This window comes from Bos javanicus, chromosome 8, assembly GCF_032452875.1.
Source record: "Bos javanicus breed banteng chromosome 8, ARS-OSU_banteng_1.0, whole genome shotgun sequence".
Classification (NCBI taxonomy): domain Eukaryota; kingdom Metazoa; phylum Chordata; class Mammalia; order Artiodactyla; family Bovidae; genus Bos; species Bos javanicus.
In genome coordinates, this window is record NC_083875.1 from 79,672,196 (window position 1) to 79,689,868 (window position 17,673).

At 37.4% G+C, this 17,673-nt stretch overlaps 1 protein-coding gene and 1 pseudogene across 2 annotated transcripts in view; one reads left to right on the forward strand and one right to left on the reverse strand.

Annotated features, from left to right (window-relative positions):
* AGTPBP1 (ATP/GTP binding carboxypeptidase 1) overlaps positions 1-17,673 on the reverse strand; it is a 191,923-nt gene that overhangs the window by 154,785 nt on the left and 19,465 nt on the right. For both annotated transcript variants that reach the window (XM_061426061.1, XM_061426060.1), the window contains exon 2: positions 6,089-6,153. In XM_061426061.1, coding sequence (XP_061282045.1) covers positions 6,089-6,120 — 32 coding nt within the window. In that variant the 5' untranslated portion in view covers positions 6,121-6,153. The remainder of the gene's footprint in view (positions 1-6,088; positions 6,154-17,673) is intronic.
* On the forward strand, positions 7,571-8,057 carry LOC133252982 (NEDD8-conjugating enzyme UBE2F-like; annotated as a pseudogene).

The window sequence follows — 17,673 nt, forward strand, 5'->3', positions numbered from 1 at the left end:
TGGAGTCTCCATTAATTTAAGACCACAAGGGGGTTCTTAGCCAGAGTTTGAGAACTCTTGTTCTAAACTTCTCCTGTACATTTTGTGCTCTGATCTAGAATCAACCCTTTCTCCAAAAAGCCCCGGGTTTTTTTGGTAAGAAATGGTATTAAGACACCAGAGTCTGAACACTAGAGAGGAAATACATCTTTAAAAACAATTCTGTAACTTAGATGTAAGGGAAACTTGCATTATGGAAATCGGAATTCTGAAATTTATTAATTAGGGGTTTTTTTGTTTGTTTTCTCCAATAATATTTCTCTTTAAGGTTATCTGTTAACATTTTTCAGTAGGTAGAACATTTACTATTAAAAATATCCAAAAACATATGAAACACACTGATCATAACACATCTTCTGTTCCATTCCAAAGTGAGAGTTTTTTTTTTTCAGTAACTCTTAAATTTTTAAATTAAATTACACTGCTACCAAAATAAAACAGCTTGCAATTAAGTGATTCTAAGAATCATACTCTTACAAATTATAGATGTATGCATGAATTTTTTGAAGGAAGGCAAACAAATGGAAATTAAGAACAACGTAATAAGCAAGCTGATGTTCCTATTTTTTACTTTTCTCACTGACAGAATAAAAACTGAACAAAATATTCCAAGCCACCTCCAACTCAGATCTAAAAATCTAAGACTGTTGACACTAATGTTGAGAGAACTGTAGGGTGAACACTAGAGGGCAGTTCTACCTACTGCATGATTTTTTGTTTTGGTTTAATAGGACTCTGTCAGACCCCATGGACTGTAGCCCACCAGGCTCTTCTGTCCACAGGATTTCCCAGACAAGAGTACTGGATTGAGTTGCCATTTCCTTCTCCAGGGAATCTTCCTGACCCAGGGATTGAACCTGCACTCCTCTTGGCAGGCGATTCTTTACCACTGAGTCAATGATTTTTATATCACTGATGAACATAGATGCAAAAATCCTAAACAAAATTCTAGCAATCAGAATCCAACAACACATTAAAAAGATCATACACCATGACCAAGTGGGCTTTATCCCAGGGATGCAAGGATTCTTCAATATCCGCAAATCAATCAATGTAATACACCACATTAACAAATTGAAAAACAAAAACCATATGATTATCTCAATAGATGCAGAGAAAGCCTTTGACAAAATCCAACACCCATTTATGATAAAAACTCTCCAGAAAGCAGGAATAGAAGGAACATACCTCAACATAATAAAAAAAAAAAAAAAATGATTTTTAGAGTTTGGCAAATCCAAGTGTAAAGGAGAAAAAACAAACAAAAAAGCTATACAGCTATTCAATGAACAATTTAAACTATAATTTTTCAGCAAAGCAGAAAACTGTTAAATAAAAAGACTCAGATAAGAATTTATCTTCCCTCCCTTGCCCTATTTTGAGGTGAATCAAAATGAGACCAAAACCAACCTCGGGAGGTTACATTTATAACTGATAACGTTAATTACTTGAATAGTTAGAACATTAGGGAATTGAAAACATGACCGATGTGGAGTATATCAAGTCAAGTTAACTTTCCAATGTATATTTTAAAGACACTATCACAAATATTTGTTTCACTGTAGTGGTCTCCTACTGCTTTTGATTCTCTGAGTTTACACACAGTCTTACAGCTATTTCCTTAAAAATATAAATTTTTTATATGTTACAAAAATCTCAATGGTATATACATCCTGCAACAAATAATTTCCCAAGCAAGTGCAAGAGCTAAAGAAACTATCTTCACATTGCAAATAAATTTTATTTACCTTCTCATAATAAAATGTAAATTGCATACAGGTAACAAACACGTCTTCGTAAATAAGCTATAAACATCTGACAGCAAAAAATTCATTAAAATATACCAAAGTTTTAAACTTAATCAGTAGTCTTAGTAAATAAGACTTAATTTCAAACAATATGGTATCATTTCCAAAATATGCACATTATCGTTCAGAAATGGTTGTTCCTCATTTCTAACTCTTTAATTTTTATTTATTTTTAATACTTTTGCTTTAATCACGTTTTTATTGTTTCCAAATACTGAACACAAAAGTTTATTTTTCTTTTTTGTTGAGCAAAGAACAATGAAAAATGGAAATTTCACTATCATTCCTTTGTAGAAATAGTTAAATAGTTAAGTATGGGTAAGTTTAGAAAACAATATTCTTCTAACTGGAAGAGAACAATAACTATTTATCTAACTACTTCTTATATAATAATTAAACGCAGTAAGGCACAGGCACTAAGCTGGACATCCTGATCAACAGAACGAAACTGAGTATAACAGATCCACACTTACACAAATAACTGACTTTTGATACAGGTACAAAGGAAACTCAGTGGAGAAAGGATAGTCTTTCTAAAAACGGTGCTGAACAATCAAATATCCAAATGCCAAAAAAAATGTTCTATCCACACCTCACACCATATAAAAATTAACCCAAATAGGAGCACAGACCTAAATGCAAAATCTAAAACAATAAAAAACTGGAAGAAACATAAAAGAAAATATTGATAATATGGGTTCTGCAAATATTTCTTAGATATAACTCTAAAAGCATAACCCATAAAAGAACAAATAAACAAATGAAAATCATCTAAATTTAAAACTTCTGATCTTAGAAGATACTACATTAGGAACTTCCCTGGTGGTCCAGCAGTTAATAATCCACCTTGCAATACAGGAGACTCAGGACTGAACCCTGGACCAGGAATTAAGAACCCACATGCCTTGGAGCAACTGAGCCCTGCGTCACAACTAGAGAGTCAGGTGACACAATGTGACACAAGGAAAGATCCTGCATGATGCAACTAAGACCTGACGCAGCCAATAAATAAATAAATATTAAAGAGAGAGAAATTGAGAGAGAGAGACGACAGCACACAGAATGGGAGAAAATATGAAGGAAAAAAAAGAAGTGCAACTGAAAGAAAATGCTTACAATTCAAGTATCTGATAAACAACTTGAATCCATAATATTAAAAAAAAAAAAACCTAAAACTCAATTATTAAAACACTAAAATTTCAAAAAATAGAAGATTTGGAAAGAGACATCACCAAATAAGAGATGCTAAAAGATAATGCACCAAACAACTCATGAATTGATGTTCAACATCATCAGCCATTCAGTTCAGTTCAGTTCAGTTGCTCAGTCGTGTCCGACTCTTTGCAACCCCATGAATCGCAGCACGCCAGGCCTCCCTGTCCATCACCAACTCCCGGAGTTCACTCAGACTCATGTTCATCGAGTCAGTGATGCCATCCAGCCATCTCATCCTCTGTCGTCCCCTTCTCCTCCTGCCCTCAATCCCTCCCAGCATCAGAGTCTTTTCCAATGAGTCAACTCTTCGCATGAGGTGGCCAAAGTACTGGAGTTTCAGCTTTAGCATCATTCCTTCCAAAGAAATCCCAGGGCCGATCTCCTTCAGAATGGACTGGTTGGATCTCCTTGCAATCCAAGGGACTCTCAAGAATCTTCTCCAACACCACAGTTCAAAAGCATCAATTCTCCGGCGCTCAGCTTTCCTCACAGTCCAACCCTCGCATCCATACATGACCACTGGAAAAACATAGCCTTGACTAGACGGACCTTTGTTGGCAAAGTAATGTCTCTGCTTTTGAATATGCTATCTAGATTGGTCATAACATTTCTTCCAAGGAGTAAGCGTCTTTTAATTTCATGGCTGCCATCACCATCTGCAGTGATTTTGGAGCCCAAAAAAATTAAGTCTGACACTGTTTCCCCATCTATTTCCCATGAAGTGATGGGACCAGATGCCATGATCTTCGTTTTCTGAATGTTGAGTTTTAAGCCAACTTTTTCACTCTCTTCTTTCACCTTCATCAAGAGGCTTTTTTTAGTTCCTCTTCACTTTCTGCCATAAGGGTGCCATCAGCCATTAGGGAAATGCAAATTAAAATCACAATGAGATATCAGTATACCCCTACTAGAATGGCTACAATTTTAAAAGAATGATCGTAAGAATTTAAAAAGAATGACCATGACAAGTGTTGGTAAGAATACAGAAGAACTAGACTTTTCATACACTGTGGGAGAGACTATAAGATGGTATTAATGTCTTTGTAAAACAGATCATTGTTAAGTTTCCTAAAAAGAAACACAGACCTACCATATGCTTCAGCCATTCCATTTATAGGTAGTTACTGAGCATGATAAATATGTTCGTTATTTTCACTGAGATAATGATTTAACCATTGTACATAAGCCAAAGTTATCAAACTATATTTATCTTGTTATAAGATGATTATATCTCAATAAAGCTGTTTAAAAATTCGTAGGTGACCTTAACACGTACTGTTGGTGTAGTGGATAATGCAGGAACTAAACAAGAGTGATTGGAGAGTGTGAAATGAGATGCAGATTGCATTTATAGGCTATTTAAAACTTTTTGGCTTTTGAGGAAATCAGATAAACTGTGTATTAACAGAAATGTACTGTCCTGTGCTTGAGCTACCAGGGAAGCCCAGTAACAGAACAGTGCAGTCTAAATATGGGAAAGCCCAGACTGGTTTAAATGATATGGAATTGAGGAATTAAAGATTCAGTAGAGAAAAATACTAATGATTAAAAGACCAAGAAAAGAGACACATCCTTTGTAGCAAAAAGTAACAGGAAGGTAAGCAAAGGATACAATCAAATAAAGGGGAACAAGCAAATTTTGTGCAAGAAATATAAGGACAATAAATTGTATTATCTCTAAGATTAGGTCAACTTCTGAGAATATGTACATATATATCTGACAATTTCAAATGTTTGAAAAGTATAAAACAGTCATTCCAAAATTTAGAACCAGAGTAGTTAGGATTGCTGGGCTCAGTTCAGGCTGTTTATCAATAATCATTTTAGTAATACCTTCTAAGTTAATTCATCCTCCAATATCATTCAGCCACTCAGTAAAGGTCTATCCAGGAGAAAGACTTTGTTAGGTATGTGTGATGAAAAAATACAAAGTGAAGTAAAAACATTTCAGGTATTTGCAAGACTGGAATGATGAACAATGGATCCTACACTGGGTAAGACAGGGGCTTCCCTGATAGCTCAGTTGGCAAAGAATCCACCTGCAATGCAGGAGATCTTGGTTTGAGCCCTGGGTTGGGAAGATCCCCTGGAGAAGGGAACGGCTACCAACTTGAGTAAGAAGGCCTAGAGAATTCCATGGACTGTATAGTCCTTAGAGTTGCAAAGAATTGGACGTGACTGAGTGACTTTCACTTCACAAGAGAGGACGTGATGATGAGTCAGTAGATCAGAGCTCTGAATAAGGCAGAACTCTTGCAGTACAGACACTTGAACAAGAAAGCTAGAAAGATAAAACTCCATGGATCTCAAAATTTAACACTTCACTATATACTGGTTAAAGCACTATACTGCATTTGTTCAGGTGTTCTCATCAGGTTATAAGCCTCATGTAGAAAGAGAATAGGGCTCATTTTACATCTTTAGAAACGTGCTCAACACTTTTTCTGCAAAGCACTGCATTAAGCATTATGTTTCTTTTCTACTCTCCCAGATTCAGCACTGAGTTAGGTACATAAACATGTTTAATAGATACTTCATAGTTGAGAAAAAAATCTAAAGGGGGCAAAAAAAAAAAACTAAAAAGAGCATCCATAGAAGCCTTTAAAGATAAAAAATATATAATAAATTTTCTATGGAAACTGACGTGCTTTGATCAAGTCTTACGTAAGGAAAAAAATTCAGTAGCCATAAAATATACAAAATGTTATGTTCTAGTAAAATTCTATTTATGTACACTGAAACTTGAATTTCATATGATCACATTTTTATTTTTATTCCCAACCATTCAGAAATGTAAAAACCACTCAGGCCATACGAAAACAAGCAGTAGGTCAGATTCGGCCCATGTGTCAAGTTTGCTGACTCCTGCTTTAAATGAAAAGTTAAACAGTAATAAACATTAACAAAATAACATAAATATATGATGCTGCATTTAAACAAATATATTTTAAAGTAAAAAGTTTCATACAATCACTTAACGTATTATGTCTACAATTTACACATACTGGTATTTAAAATTACAATACCTTTTCTCTGGTATCACTTTTAACTTGCTCATCTTGAATTACTTCATTTCACCATTGCAGATAATCTAAAAAGAAAAAAATACTGATATTAAACACACAATTTTGTTTTCTATATATTAGATGTCATAAAAGTCATACAACTGATCGTTTTTATTATGGGCAACACAAGATAAGATTGGAAACCAAAGGAGAATGTTTGAGTTTTACATGCTTCTGGCAGGTCACTTCAAAGTACAAAGTGTGCCTATTAAACCACTTAAAATCAGTCAGTAAAAGGTCATCAAAAATCCAAGTGCTACAAAAGTGTAAAAACATAATTTATACTATAGAGCCAAGATTTCTTTTGAGACAATTCAAATTATCCTTCCTGTTCTAATATACACCTTAAAATAGTCAAACCAATCCTATGATTAGTGTATTGTCCACCATTCACACAGCAGTCAAGTACGGTAAATATGTATGATTATTTCTGTATGAAAACATTTTAATTAACAACAAATTGTTTAGACAGAGCAAAATCTTCTCAAAAATCTCTCATCTCATTTAACATATTTACGCATATTTTCCTTCAACCAACAGAGGTTTCATCTTTGGAATGTACATATTATATATTTTAAAACCTTACACCTTTTTTAATATAAGGGATCTAAAATAGGAGTCAGTTACACAGATGTTGCAACGCTGGCAAGCTATAGAGGAAGCCTAGGGAGGCTCAAGATAAACAACTGCAAAAGCAGTTACCACCCTGGGTTAGGAGGGCAAGAAGGAAAAGAGATTTAAAAGAAAAGAGATTTAAAACCCTAAATCTCTATTCATAATTTTTATAATTTTTCAGATTTATTTTACAGCTAGTCACCCAAAAAAAAACCTCAGATATCTTTTAATTTTACATATCGATGCGTATTACTGAAGCAGAATTTTGTGGCATTTTTAAACAAGAAGTTTAAAAACTATTGTCAATTCAACAAGTTACATCCTTATGCAATGTTTAGTAATGCTATATTTAAAGGAAAACAAACATGCCCAAAAAAAGAGATTTCAAATTGCTTAATAGATTTAGAAGATATAGATATTCTCAGTGTTTTACTACAGTAACAAAGAACTTCTCGTTTAACTAAACATAACTTTTTTTCCTTTTTTTTAAACTCAATTATAATAGAGGAAACATATTTAGGACTATCTACAAAAATTACATAGGCTGTTTTTAAAGTAGATAAGAAATTTTTAAGTGCTAACTACTCCTTCTTTTAACTGACTTTTTTAATGCCCACAAAGTCAAAAGTAACTTTTTCTGATTTCCAAATTAATTAAGAATCATTATACATCCAAAGGTAGGGGGAATCTTACATGTTTTCAAAAGCACCATTGTTGCCATAAACAGAATTAAGCTACTTGGTTAAGTAGTATGACTTTCTCTAAAACTACATCAACAGCAAGCCCATCTCAGAAGGTGAAGGGCCTTGTCTCGCCTGTCTGGGATGCCCAGGGTAAAGGGAGCAATAATGCTGGCACAGGCAAGCATACTGAAGCAGGATGAGGACCTCACAGGGTTCCGGACACCAGCCATCACCTCCAGCTCTGCTCAGAGGGATGCTGTGAGAGACAGACTGTTAAAGAGGTTGCAGAACATGAAGCCAAACTACACGTCTAAGCTTACTGAGAGAACGTTCAGTTGATGGCACTGGATGGGCTCCCCTGAGGACGCGGAAGGATGTTGTTTGGGGATTAAACTCTGTTTACCGATCCTCTGAATTCTGATGCTCCCTGAATATTGAAGCTGCAGAACCAAACATCATTTGTGGGACAAGGAGGACCTGGGCAATAAAGTTGAAGACTACATGAAGAATTATGACAGATGACAGAAGGAGAAGGCTGCAGGCCCACAGACTGTGTTGTAAGTTTGTCTCCAACTTAAATCAAAAGGAAGCCCTCCTCCCGAGTCCTCAAGCTTCCTCTTTGTCCCTCTGGGTCATCCAAGTCTGTGATCATGTTATCCTGAGCAAGAACCTCTTCACAACTGCTCACTGTAGATGGAGCCTTCTACATATATAGAGTGAAAAAAAAAAAAGTGTCTGAAGTTCCGAAGAGTTGCCTCCTTAACCTTAACAGATTTCCTTTTCTGAAACTGTACTAAATACACTGCTGCTGAGATTCCTGAGAAGTCGTAATGAACTCAGAATGGAGGCTAGAGTTTGCTTCTCACCCTTTTCCCAAACAAAATTAGTTCCCTGCACTAATGACATGCTTAGCACAGCTCATAGACTGCCGATAAGAAATCCATTACAGACTGTGATCAGATGTAAACTCTCAGCCCTTTCCTAGATGTCTTGAAGCTTCCGAGAATGCACAGTCATTCACTATAAATCTCTACTGAAAAGGGTATTATATTTAATATAAGTCTATCTGGAACAGACTTGTAATTTGTACATTTAATGCTTCAATCACTTTTTTCTATTCTCAGTCAGTTTGTATTTTCATTGTATAGGGATGTTAAGAAGGATGTTAAGTCAAGCAACTATGAAGAGAAACACAAAAAGGGATATGAAAGTAGGGGGGAAAGTGCACTTCACTAAGCAAATATGTCCTTTACAGCCACTTTTTCTTGCTGAATCCTGAGGCCAGAGTGCTTCAGAGAAAAGGAAAAGCCTTCTTTTTGCTGTGAAAGTTTGTGTTCATTACAGTACGGTGTAATAGAAAGAGCAGGAACCTAGAAGCAGAAATGTTGCATCTCATGAAGTCTGTGGCTTTGCCAACCAAGTGTGACAAAGCAAGACGCTGAGACCTTATGCAAGAGAGGCTGTAAAGTCCAAGATCAAGGTGCAGGCAGTTACGGTGTCTGGTGAGAACTGGGTATGTGGTTCACAGACCCCCATCTTCTCACTGTCCTGTGGCATGGGGGAAGGGCCAGGGGAGATCTCTTGGGTGTCTCTTCCTCTATGAGAAGATGGGGGGTCCCGTGTTCCCTCTGTTTCTCCCAATGGTTACATGACATTTCATGCTAATTCTAGCATAGCGTCAAAGCCAGGAATCTGACATTCATACAACATGTGTTTCTAGTTCTACGTCATTTTATTACATGTGTAATTTATATAAACTACCACATTTTGCTATATTTTTACAATATTAGAAAGCATGGATTTCTATTACTTGAATAACTTCAAAAAGATAATGAAAACCACTGTAATCTCAAAATTCGTTCATTTAACATTAATGGCTACACAGCTTCAACTGTGTATGGCCAAAGAAAGTACTTCCAAGGAGATCATTTAATATAACTGATCACGCCTTCTTCTTATAAATACTTTATTATATAGCTGTAGTTTGTTTTCTGCCTACTCACTGCCATTCTTTCTTAAATTTCCTTTACTAGAATGCCCTAGGGCTTGGTCCTTGGCCTTTTCAACTCCACTCTCTTCGCTGGTGATCTCATCCAGTCTCATGACTACTCAGCATCTCCACTTGGCTCTCTAATAACATCACAAACTTAACACATCCAAAACTAATCTCCTGACTTTGCTTTCCCTTCCCAATGTGCTCTAACCTCAGCTTTCCTCAAATGTATTTAAGAGACAATTCTCTCTCTGCAATTGCTCAGTCCAAAACCTTAGTGTCCTTCTTTACTCCTGTTTTATACCCCACATCCAACCCCTCAGGAATTCCTGACAATTCTACTCTCAAAACATATCCAGATTCCACTCACTTCTCCACACCCATCAATACTACCATGTGGGCCACTGCCCTTGTTCGTCCCTCTTCTATGTGTGGCACCTACAGTCTATCTTCAACACAACATCCTGACTGATCCTTTTAAAAGCCTGGAGAAAAGAGGGGGGAAAAATGCAGATAAATCTTGCATCGCTCTGCTCAGAGCCCAATGGGTGCTGCCCAAATATTTAAATGACTTTACGGGCCCTGAAGGAATGCCCCAGCCCTGCTCTCTGTAACTTGCCTACAACTCCTCTTCCGCACACTGCTCTGGACGCACTGGCTGGGGCTCCATGCTTTCCACCAGCACGCCAGGCTCACTCTCACCTTACTGCCTTTGCCCAAGCTGTTTCCTTTGCCTGAAATGTTCCGCCAGATATCCCAATGACTAACCAGCTCCCAAATTTCCTTTGCTCAAGAATCACCTTTTCAAAAAACACAATCACCTTTTCTTTTCTTTTCTTTTCTTTTAATTTTATTTTTTTAATTTTATTTTTAAACTTTACATAATTGTATTAGTTTTGCCAAATATCAAAATGAATCCGCCACAGGTATACATGTGTTCCCCATCCTGAACCCTCCTCCCTCCTCCCTCCCCATACCATCCCTCTGGGTCGTCCCAGTGCACTAGCCCCAAGCATCCAGTATCGTGCATCGAACCTGGACTGGCAACTCGTTTCTTACATGATATTTTACATGTTTCAATGTCATTCTCCCAAATCTTCCCACCCTCTCCCTCTCCCACAGAGTCCATAAGATTGTTCTATACATCAGTGTCTCTTCAATCACCTTTTCAATAAAGCTTATCCCAACCATCCTATTTAATACTGTAAAATAGCTCCAGACATCACCCCTTACCTCAATCTACTTTTCTCTTTTCTCAGAGCACTTCCAGCCTTCTACGACAGGATGATCCAAAAGTAATAGAACACTTTGAAAACTGTACTCAATAACTGATTACATATATATGAACAGGTGTCAAAACAAATTCTTACAGGAAGTTTATTTCCATATACTTACAAATCTCCAACATATGCCCCCATCACATCACATACATCAATCCCATAATCTAATTCATCCCAGAGCCTCAACAGCTTATCACTACTGGTGGCTACAAAAGCAACCAAAATAGGTTCCTTTATTTCCTCAAGGTTTTGAGGAAAAGAGGCAGAAACCCAAGGTTCTTGATATAATCACGTAAGTCATGTAGTTTAATACCTAATATCTTGGTGCAACTCTTTTTAATCACCTTGTAAACTAGGCAATTTAACTATATGTACTATTGATATATATTATTTATTTCTCTCCACCGAACTAAACTTCCATAATAGCAGAAATCTTTGTTTTGCTCACTGTCCCCCAAGTACCTCATACAGTGCCAGCACATTGCAGGTGGTAAATAAATTTCTGAATGAACAAATAAATGCTTTAAGGACATGAGACAACTTTACTACACAAATGAGCAAGTCTTCATTTTAAAAAACTCAATAATATGGTGGATATGGTACAGTGGCACACAGTATATACACTAACTGCTCTCTAGCATGCCTTCCTGCACTACAGGAATGTAGCACAGGAAAGCTAAAAAAAAAGCCACAGCGTTTCCACTGCAGTTAGGTTCCAGATGTTTTTATACCCGCCAAACTCAATTTTACTTTTATGAAATTTGTTAGACTGAAAGTCACACAAATGCCACCTGATCCCACGGTGAAGAACCAACTGAGACATGCTTTGTTCTACAGCAGGGTATACGGAGATGCTAAAGCCTTGTCCAAGGTTTCTCAAAGTGGGGTCCACAAGTTGTTGCTAGAATTGTTTGAGAGTTCAAAATGGAACACAAGGGGTTCTTTTTTCCTTCTCTCTTACTTTTGTGCACCAAGCAGTGGCCTCTAATTAACGGTTTTATTACATATCATCTGTGTGTGCTAGTACACAGGACCATGTATATTTGGTTCGAGTTGGCTGTGATAACTGGAGATTGCATGGCACACGGAGAAGGTAATGGGCTAATGAGTATCAGCCCCTTCCTCAAATTACCTCCCCTAAATCCCCCTTATGCACTGCCAACTGCCTTACAGGAGCAAAAGTTCTACAACGGTAATGAAAAACTGGAGGGAAATTTTAATATTAATGAAAAAAACTGTATACCCAGATGTACCCATTCCTAACATTTTGATATTGCGATGAACATTCCAAACTGTAAACTGAATAAGTGGTAAGGGACTTACATTGTGAAATGTTTGGACTTTTCATGACTTTCTCATTTAGTTGTTTAGTATGTCCTTATGTTTTAGACATTAACATTTGTAATTTACAAATATGCCTGATAATCCAATGTGGCAAGTTTTGAGGCTGAGGTATGAAAGGAGGGTCAGTCGACAATTCTGGTAAGATTAGCAATGAAGAATTGTATCCTCCAAGTCATTTCACTAAATTAGTGCAACAAGTTGCTACTGCTGCTAAGTCGCTTCAGTCATGTCTGACTCTGTGCGACCCCATAGATGGCAGCCCACCAGGCTCCCCCGTCCCTGGGATTCTCCAGGCAAGAACACTGGAGTGGGTTGCCATGTCCTTCTCCAATGCATGAAAGTGAAAAGTGAAAGTGAAGTCGCTCAGTCGTGTCCGACTCTTAGCGACCCCATGGACTGCAGCCCACCAGGCTCCTCCGTCCACGGGATTCTCCAGGCAAGAATACTGGAGTGGGGTGCCATTGCCTTCTCCCACCAAGAGACACACATAAAAAAACACATCCTTGTATTGAAAACTACTTATCAATAGATTTATACAATGGAATATAGTATTCCATTCTGTGCGGGAAATATTTCAAGTGCAGTAATGACTCTAGCAATATTCAAAACATACAGCTGCAAATTATAGTAGTTTGACACATTAAAGGTACTAATGGGATCTCCAAACACAATAAAGCTTTGGCTTAAAAAAAGTTACATACAATGAAAAGGCTAAGGTAGCAAGTGATACAGCAGCAGAGTTTCACTGATTAGCAAAAGGTCACCCCAATTGCTGAGAACCCAGTATGTCCAGAATGTAAAGTCATGCCAAATGAAATAGTTTACATGAGATGTAGTAAGAGAAAAATTTAAAGTTCTACAGTATAATAACAGTAAGTCAATGTATTGACATGTCATGTGATATTAAAGACCCACGTGATAAATAGAAAACAAGTTTTCCTGTCCAGACTGAATGATGAAATCAAGAAAACATTTTTTGTGTGTGTGGGACTTCCCTGGTGGTCCAGTGGTTAAAACTGTCTTTCAACACAGGAGACTAAAGTTCAATCCCTGGTCGGGGAACTAAGATCACATATGCCATGGGGCAACTAAGCCTCTGTGCTCTGGAGCCCACCTGCCACAGTTAGAGAGAAGCCTGTGAGGCACAACAGAGAGCCCACATGGCACAAAGACCCGATGCAGCCAAATTAATAAACAATTTTTTTTTTTTGGCCACAGAATGCTGCCCAAAGCCAGAAAAAGACAGGATAGCTGATGTTTTACCTTCCTGTCTAGAAACATAAGGTCCACCTTGGAAGAACTTTGTTGGCGTCTGTGCTGAAAATGTTCCAATAGCTGGCTCCATGTGAGGATGTGCTACTGTTGTTTAACAACCCCAGTCTCTCCAAAAAACACCTGACTTTTTAACACAGCATTTTCTTCACAGAGAAGAGTTAGTAAATCAAAAGCTCTGGTGGATGAAATGAAAACGTTCTCTTAAGACATCCAGGAGCTTAGCGGATGAAGAGTTCTCGAGCGTGTGTCAGAGCTGAGTGGTGTACTGCAGGGGTACTTTCACAAACACAGTAGGCCAGATTCTGCTGAGCACTCCGGATGAAGAATGGCTACTGCAACTAGCCAACTTAGCAAACATTTGTTACCATATGAAACAAATCAACCACTACTCTCTGCAAGACCTAGAGAAAGCATTTTGACTTCCCAGTAATAAGATTTTGGGGCTTCCCTGGTGCTCAGTCAGTAAAGAATCCACCTGCAACGTAGGAGACCTGGGTTCGATCCCTGGGTTGTTAAGAGCCCCTGAAGGAGGGTATGGCAGCCCACTCCTGTATTCTTGCCTGGAGAGTCCCCATGGACAAAGGAGCCTGGCAGGCTACAGTCCATGGGGTCACACAGGGTCGGACACAACTGGGCAACTAAGCACACGATTTAAGATTCTTGGGGAAAAAATTCAAATGACAAAAGGATATCAAAAGATGCTCTTATTGCTGCTTTGGACTTGAGAGTGAAAAGGGGTATCAACAAATTTCAAATCTTGCTGACCTAGAGGAAAAAAATTAGAAAATAAAACTGAACAGTATTTTCTCTTTCTTTTCAAATAAATATAAGACTAAATGAGAGGCCCTTTCTCTGAATCATCTGCTTATTCTGAGAACTTGACTGAGGAGGAAGAATTTTTGTGCACTGCAGTGTGACTATAAACTCAAGATGAGACTTACCTGCTCTGTCCCTAAAAAGTGCTAAATTTCTATCAAAGAGTAGTGTCTTGCAAATCATACAAGGGTAATGAACATTTTGCTGCTGGTTTTCAATTTCTTATGTGTATATGGAATTTTCTATTTAACAAGCATCAAGAGCAAGGAGGAAATCATCTCATGTTGGTTGAAAATGAAATGCGAATAGTTATTTCAAGTTCAACAAAAGAAAATAAAAACAAGTTTCATATGAAAGAGATAAACCACTATTTTTAGTTTTTAAAACTAGTAACTTTATTGTATAAAACTTTTTCATAAAATATGAAGTAATCAATATACATATATATATATAATCATTTTTAACTCCTGGACCTTTATTTGGTCCAGGAGTTCATAATGAGGTTCAACTCCTATATTTGAACCTCATTATGCCAGTCAGGGCAAAACAAGTTTTTCAAATTCTGATATAAATTGTTAACAGGCTACATTTTTAATATTACTTTGGCTTATGGTTTTTACTAGCTTTGCTATTTGCACTGTCAATTTTAATGCTTGTAATGAAAACTAGTTAAAATCAATTTACACTGGTACTGGCAAAAAGACAAAGAGACCAATGGAACAAAACTGAAAGTCTAGAAATAAACATATACATCTATGGCCGACTGATTATTGACAAGGGTGTCAAGTCCACTCTATGATGTGAAAAAAAAAAAAAAAGTCTCTTCTATTGCTGGGACAAATGGATTTTCACAGGCAAAAGTATGAAGTGGAATTCCTACTCACACCAGAAACAAAAATGAATCAACATTCATCACAATGAATCAACAACATGAATATAAGCAGCTAAAACTCTTAGAAGAAAACATAACAGTGAATCTGTATGACACAGAATTTGGCAACAGATTCTCAGTTACAGCAACAGAAGCACAAGAAACAAAAGAAAAAGAAAGATAAATTGAACTTCAAATTTTAAAACTTCTGTCTCAAAGGACATTATCAAGAAAGTTAAAAGATAACATAAAGAATGAGAGAAAATATCTGCAAATTATATATCTGATAAGGGTTTAATATCCAGAATATATACAGAACACCTACAACTCAACAACAACAAAAAAACAGTCCACTGAGCAACTGAACTGAACTGAACTGAAATGATCTGAATGAACATTTTCCCAAAGAAGATATTTGTTGTTGTTGTTCAGTCACTCAGTCATGTCCAACTCTTTGCAAACCCCTGGACTGCAGCACACCAGGCCTCCCTGTCCTTCACCAACTCCCAGAGTTTACTCAAACTCATGTCCACTGAGTAGGTGATGCCATCCAACCATCTCATCCCCTGTCATCCCTTCTCCTCCTGCCTTCAATCTTTCCCAGCATCAGGGTCTTTTCCAGTGAGTCAGTTCTTCGCATCAGGAGGCCAAATTATTGGAGTTTCAGCTCCAGCATCAGTCCTCCCAAATGAATATTCAGGACTGATTTCCTTTAGAATTGACTAATTTGATCTCCTTGCAGTCCAAGGGACTCTCAAGAGTCTTATCCAACACCACAGTTCGAAAGCATCAATTCTTCGGTGCTCAGCCTTCTTTATGGTCCAACTCTCACATCCGTACATGACTACTAGAAAAACTACAGCTTTGACTATATGGATCTTTGTCAGCAAAGTGATGTCTCTGCTTTTTAGGTTTGTCTAAAAAGCAAACCTGTCTGTCTAGGTTTGTCATAGCTTTTCTTATAAGCATCTTTTTTTTATATACCTGAGTAGTATTCCACTGTATTGTATGTATATATGCACCATAACTTCCTAATCCATTCAACTGTTAGTGCAACGCATAGGTTGCTCCACGTCATGGCTACTGTGAATAATGTGACTGTAACTCCCATTGGCCATTTCTGTCAATGCTCTACTGTTTCTAGAGTCAAGCTGACACCTATGATCAGCTTATACTGAGCATTTCATTTGATCTGGAATCTGGTTTCTCCTTTGACTTATGCTCTGTGTTTGTGTGCTCAGTTGCTCAGTCATGTCTGACTCTTTGCAACCAAGTGGACTATAGTCCATGAGGCTCCTCTGTCCATGGGATTTCCCAGGCAAGGACACAAATTTCACGGCTGCAGTCACTGTCTACATTGATTTCGGAGCCCAAGAAAATAAAGTCTGTCACTACTTTTATTTTTTCCCTATCTATTTGCCATGAAGTGATAGGACCAGATGCCATGATCTCAGATTTTTGAATGCTGAGTTTTAAGCCAGCTTTTTCACTTTCCTCTTTCACCTTCATCAAGAGGCTCTTTAGTTCCTCTTCACTTTCTGCCATTAGTTATTGCTGCTGCTGCTACTGCTGCTAAGTTGCTTCAGTCGTGTCCGACTCTGTGCAACCCCATAGACGGCAGCCCATCAGGCTTCCCCGTCCCTGGGATTCTCCAGGCAGTAACACTGGAGTGGGTTGCCATTTCCTTCTCCAAAGCACGAAAGTAAAAAGTGAAAGTGAAGTCGCTCAGTCGTGTCTGACCTGTAGCGACCCCATGGACTGCAGCCCACCAGGCTCCTCCATCCATGGGATCCTCCAGGCAAGAGTTATTAGGGAAATGCAAATCAAAACCACAGTATTACTTCACACACACTATAGGATGGCTATAATAAAGAAAAAAACAGTAAATAAGTATTCTCAAGAATGTGGATAAGTTGAAACCCTCCTAAATCACTCATGCGAATGGAGCAACCACTATGAAAAACATTTGGGCAGGTCCTCAAAAAGCTAAATATAGAATTATCATATGACCCATCAATTCTACTCCTAGGTATATATCCACAAGAATTGAAAACAGAGAATCAGATAATCATATATCAATGTATATGGCAGCATTGTTCACAACACCCAAAGGTAGAAACCCAAGTATCTACCAAAAGATAAATGGACAAATAAAACATGGTATATATACACACTGGAATGGTATTTAGCCGTTAAAAGGCATAAAGGTCTAACACACGCTGCAATATGAATGAACCTCAAAAACATTATGCTAAGTGAAACAAGTCAGAAACAATATTGCAAGCTTCATTTATATAAAATATCTGTACGTGCAAATTCACAGATATATAAAGTATATTAGGTTACCAGGGGCTGGGGGCAAAAGTGAACAGAGTTACTGCTTAATAGTTACAGATCATGGGGTCACGAAGAGTCAGACACGACTGAGCAACTGAACTGACCTGATCTGTAACAGAGTGATGACAAATTTTGGAAATAGATAGTAGTGACTGTTGTATAACATCATGAAAGTAATTAATGCTACTGAATTTTAAGCTTAAAAATAGTTAACATGGTAAATTTTATGTTAAACCACAATATCTGACCACATAAAAAGACTTTTTAAATGAGCTTACAATATTTTTTAAACTGCCAAGCCTAGTTTAAATAAATTAAATCCTATTTCAGCT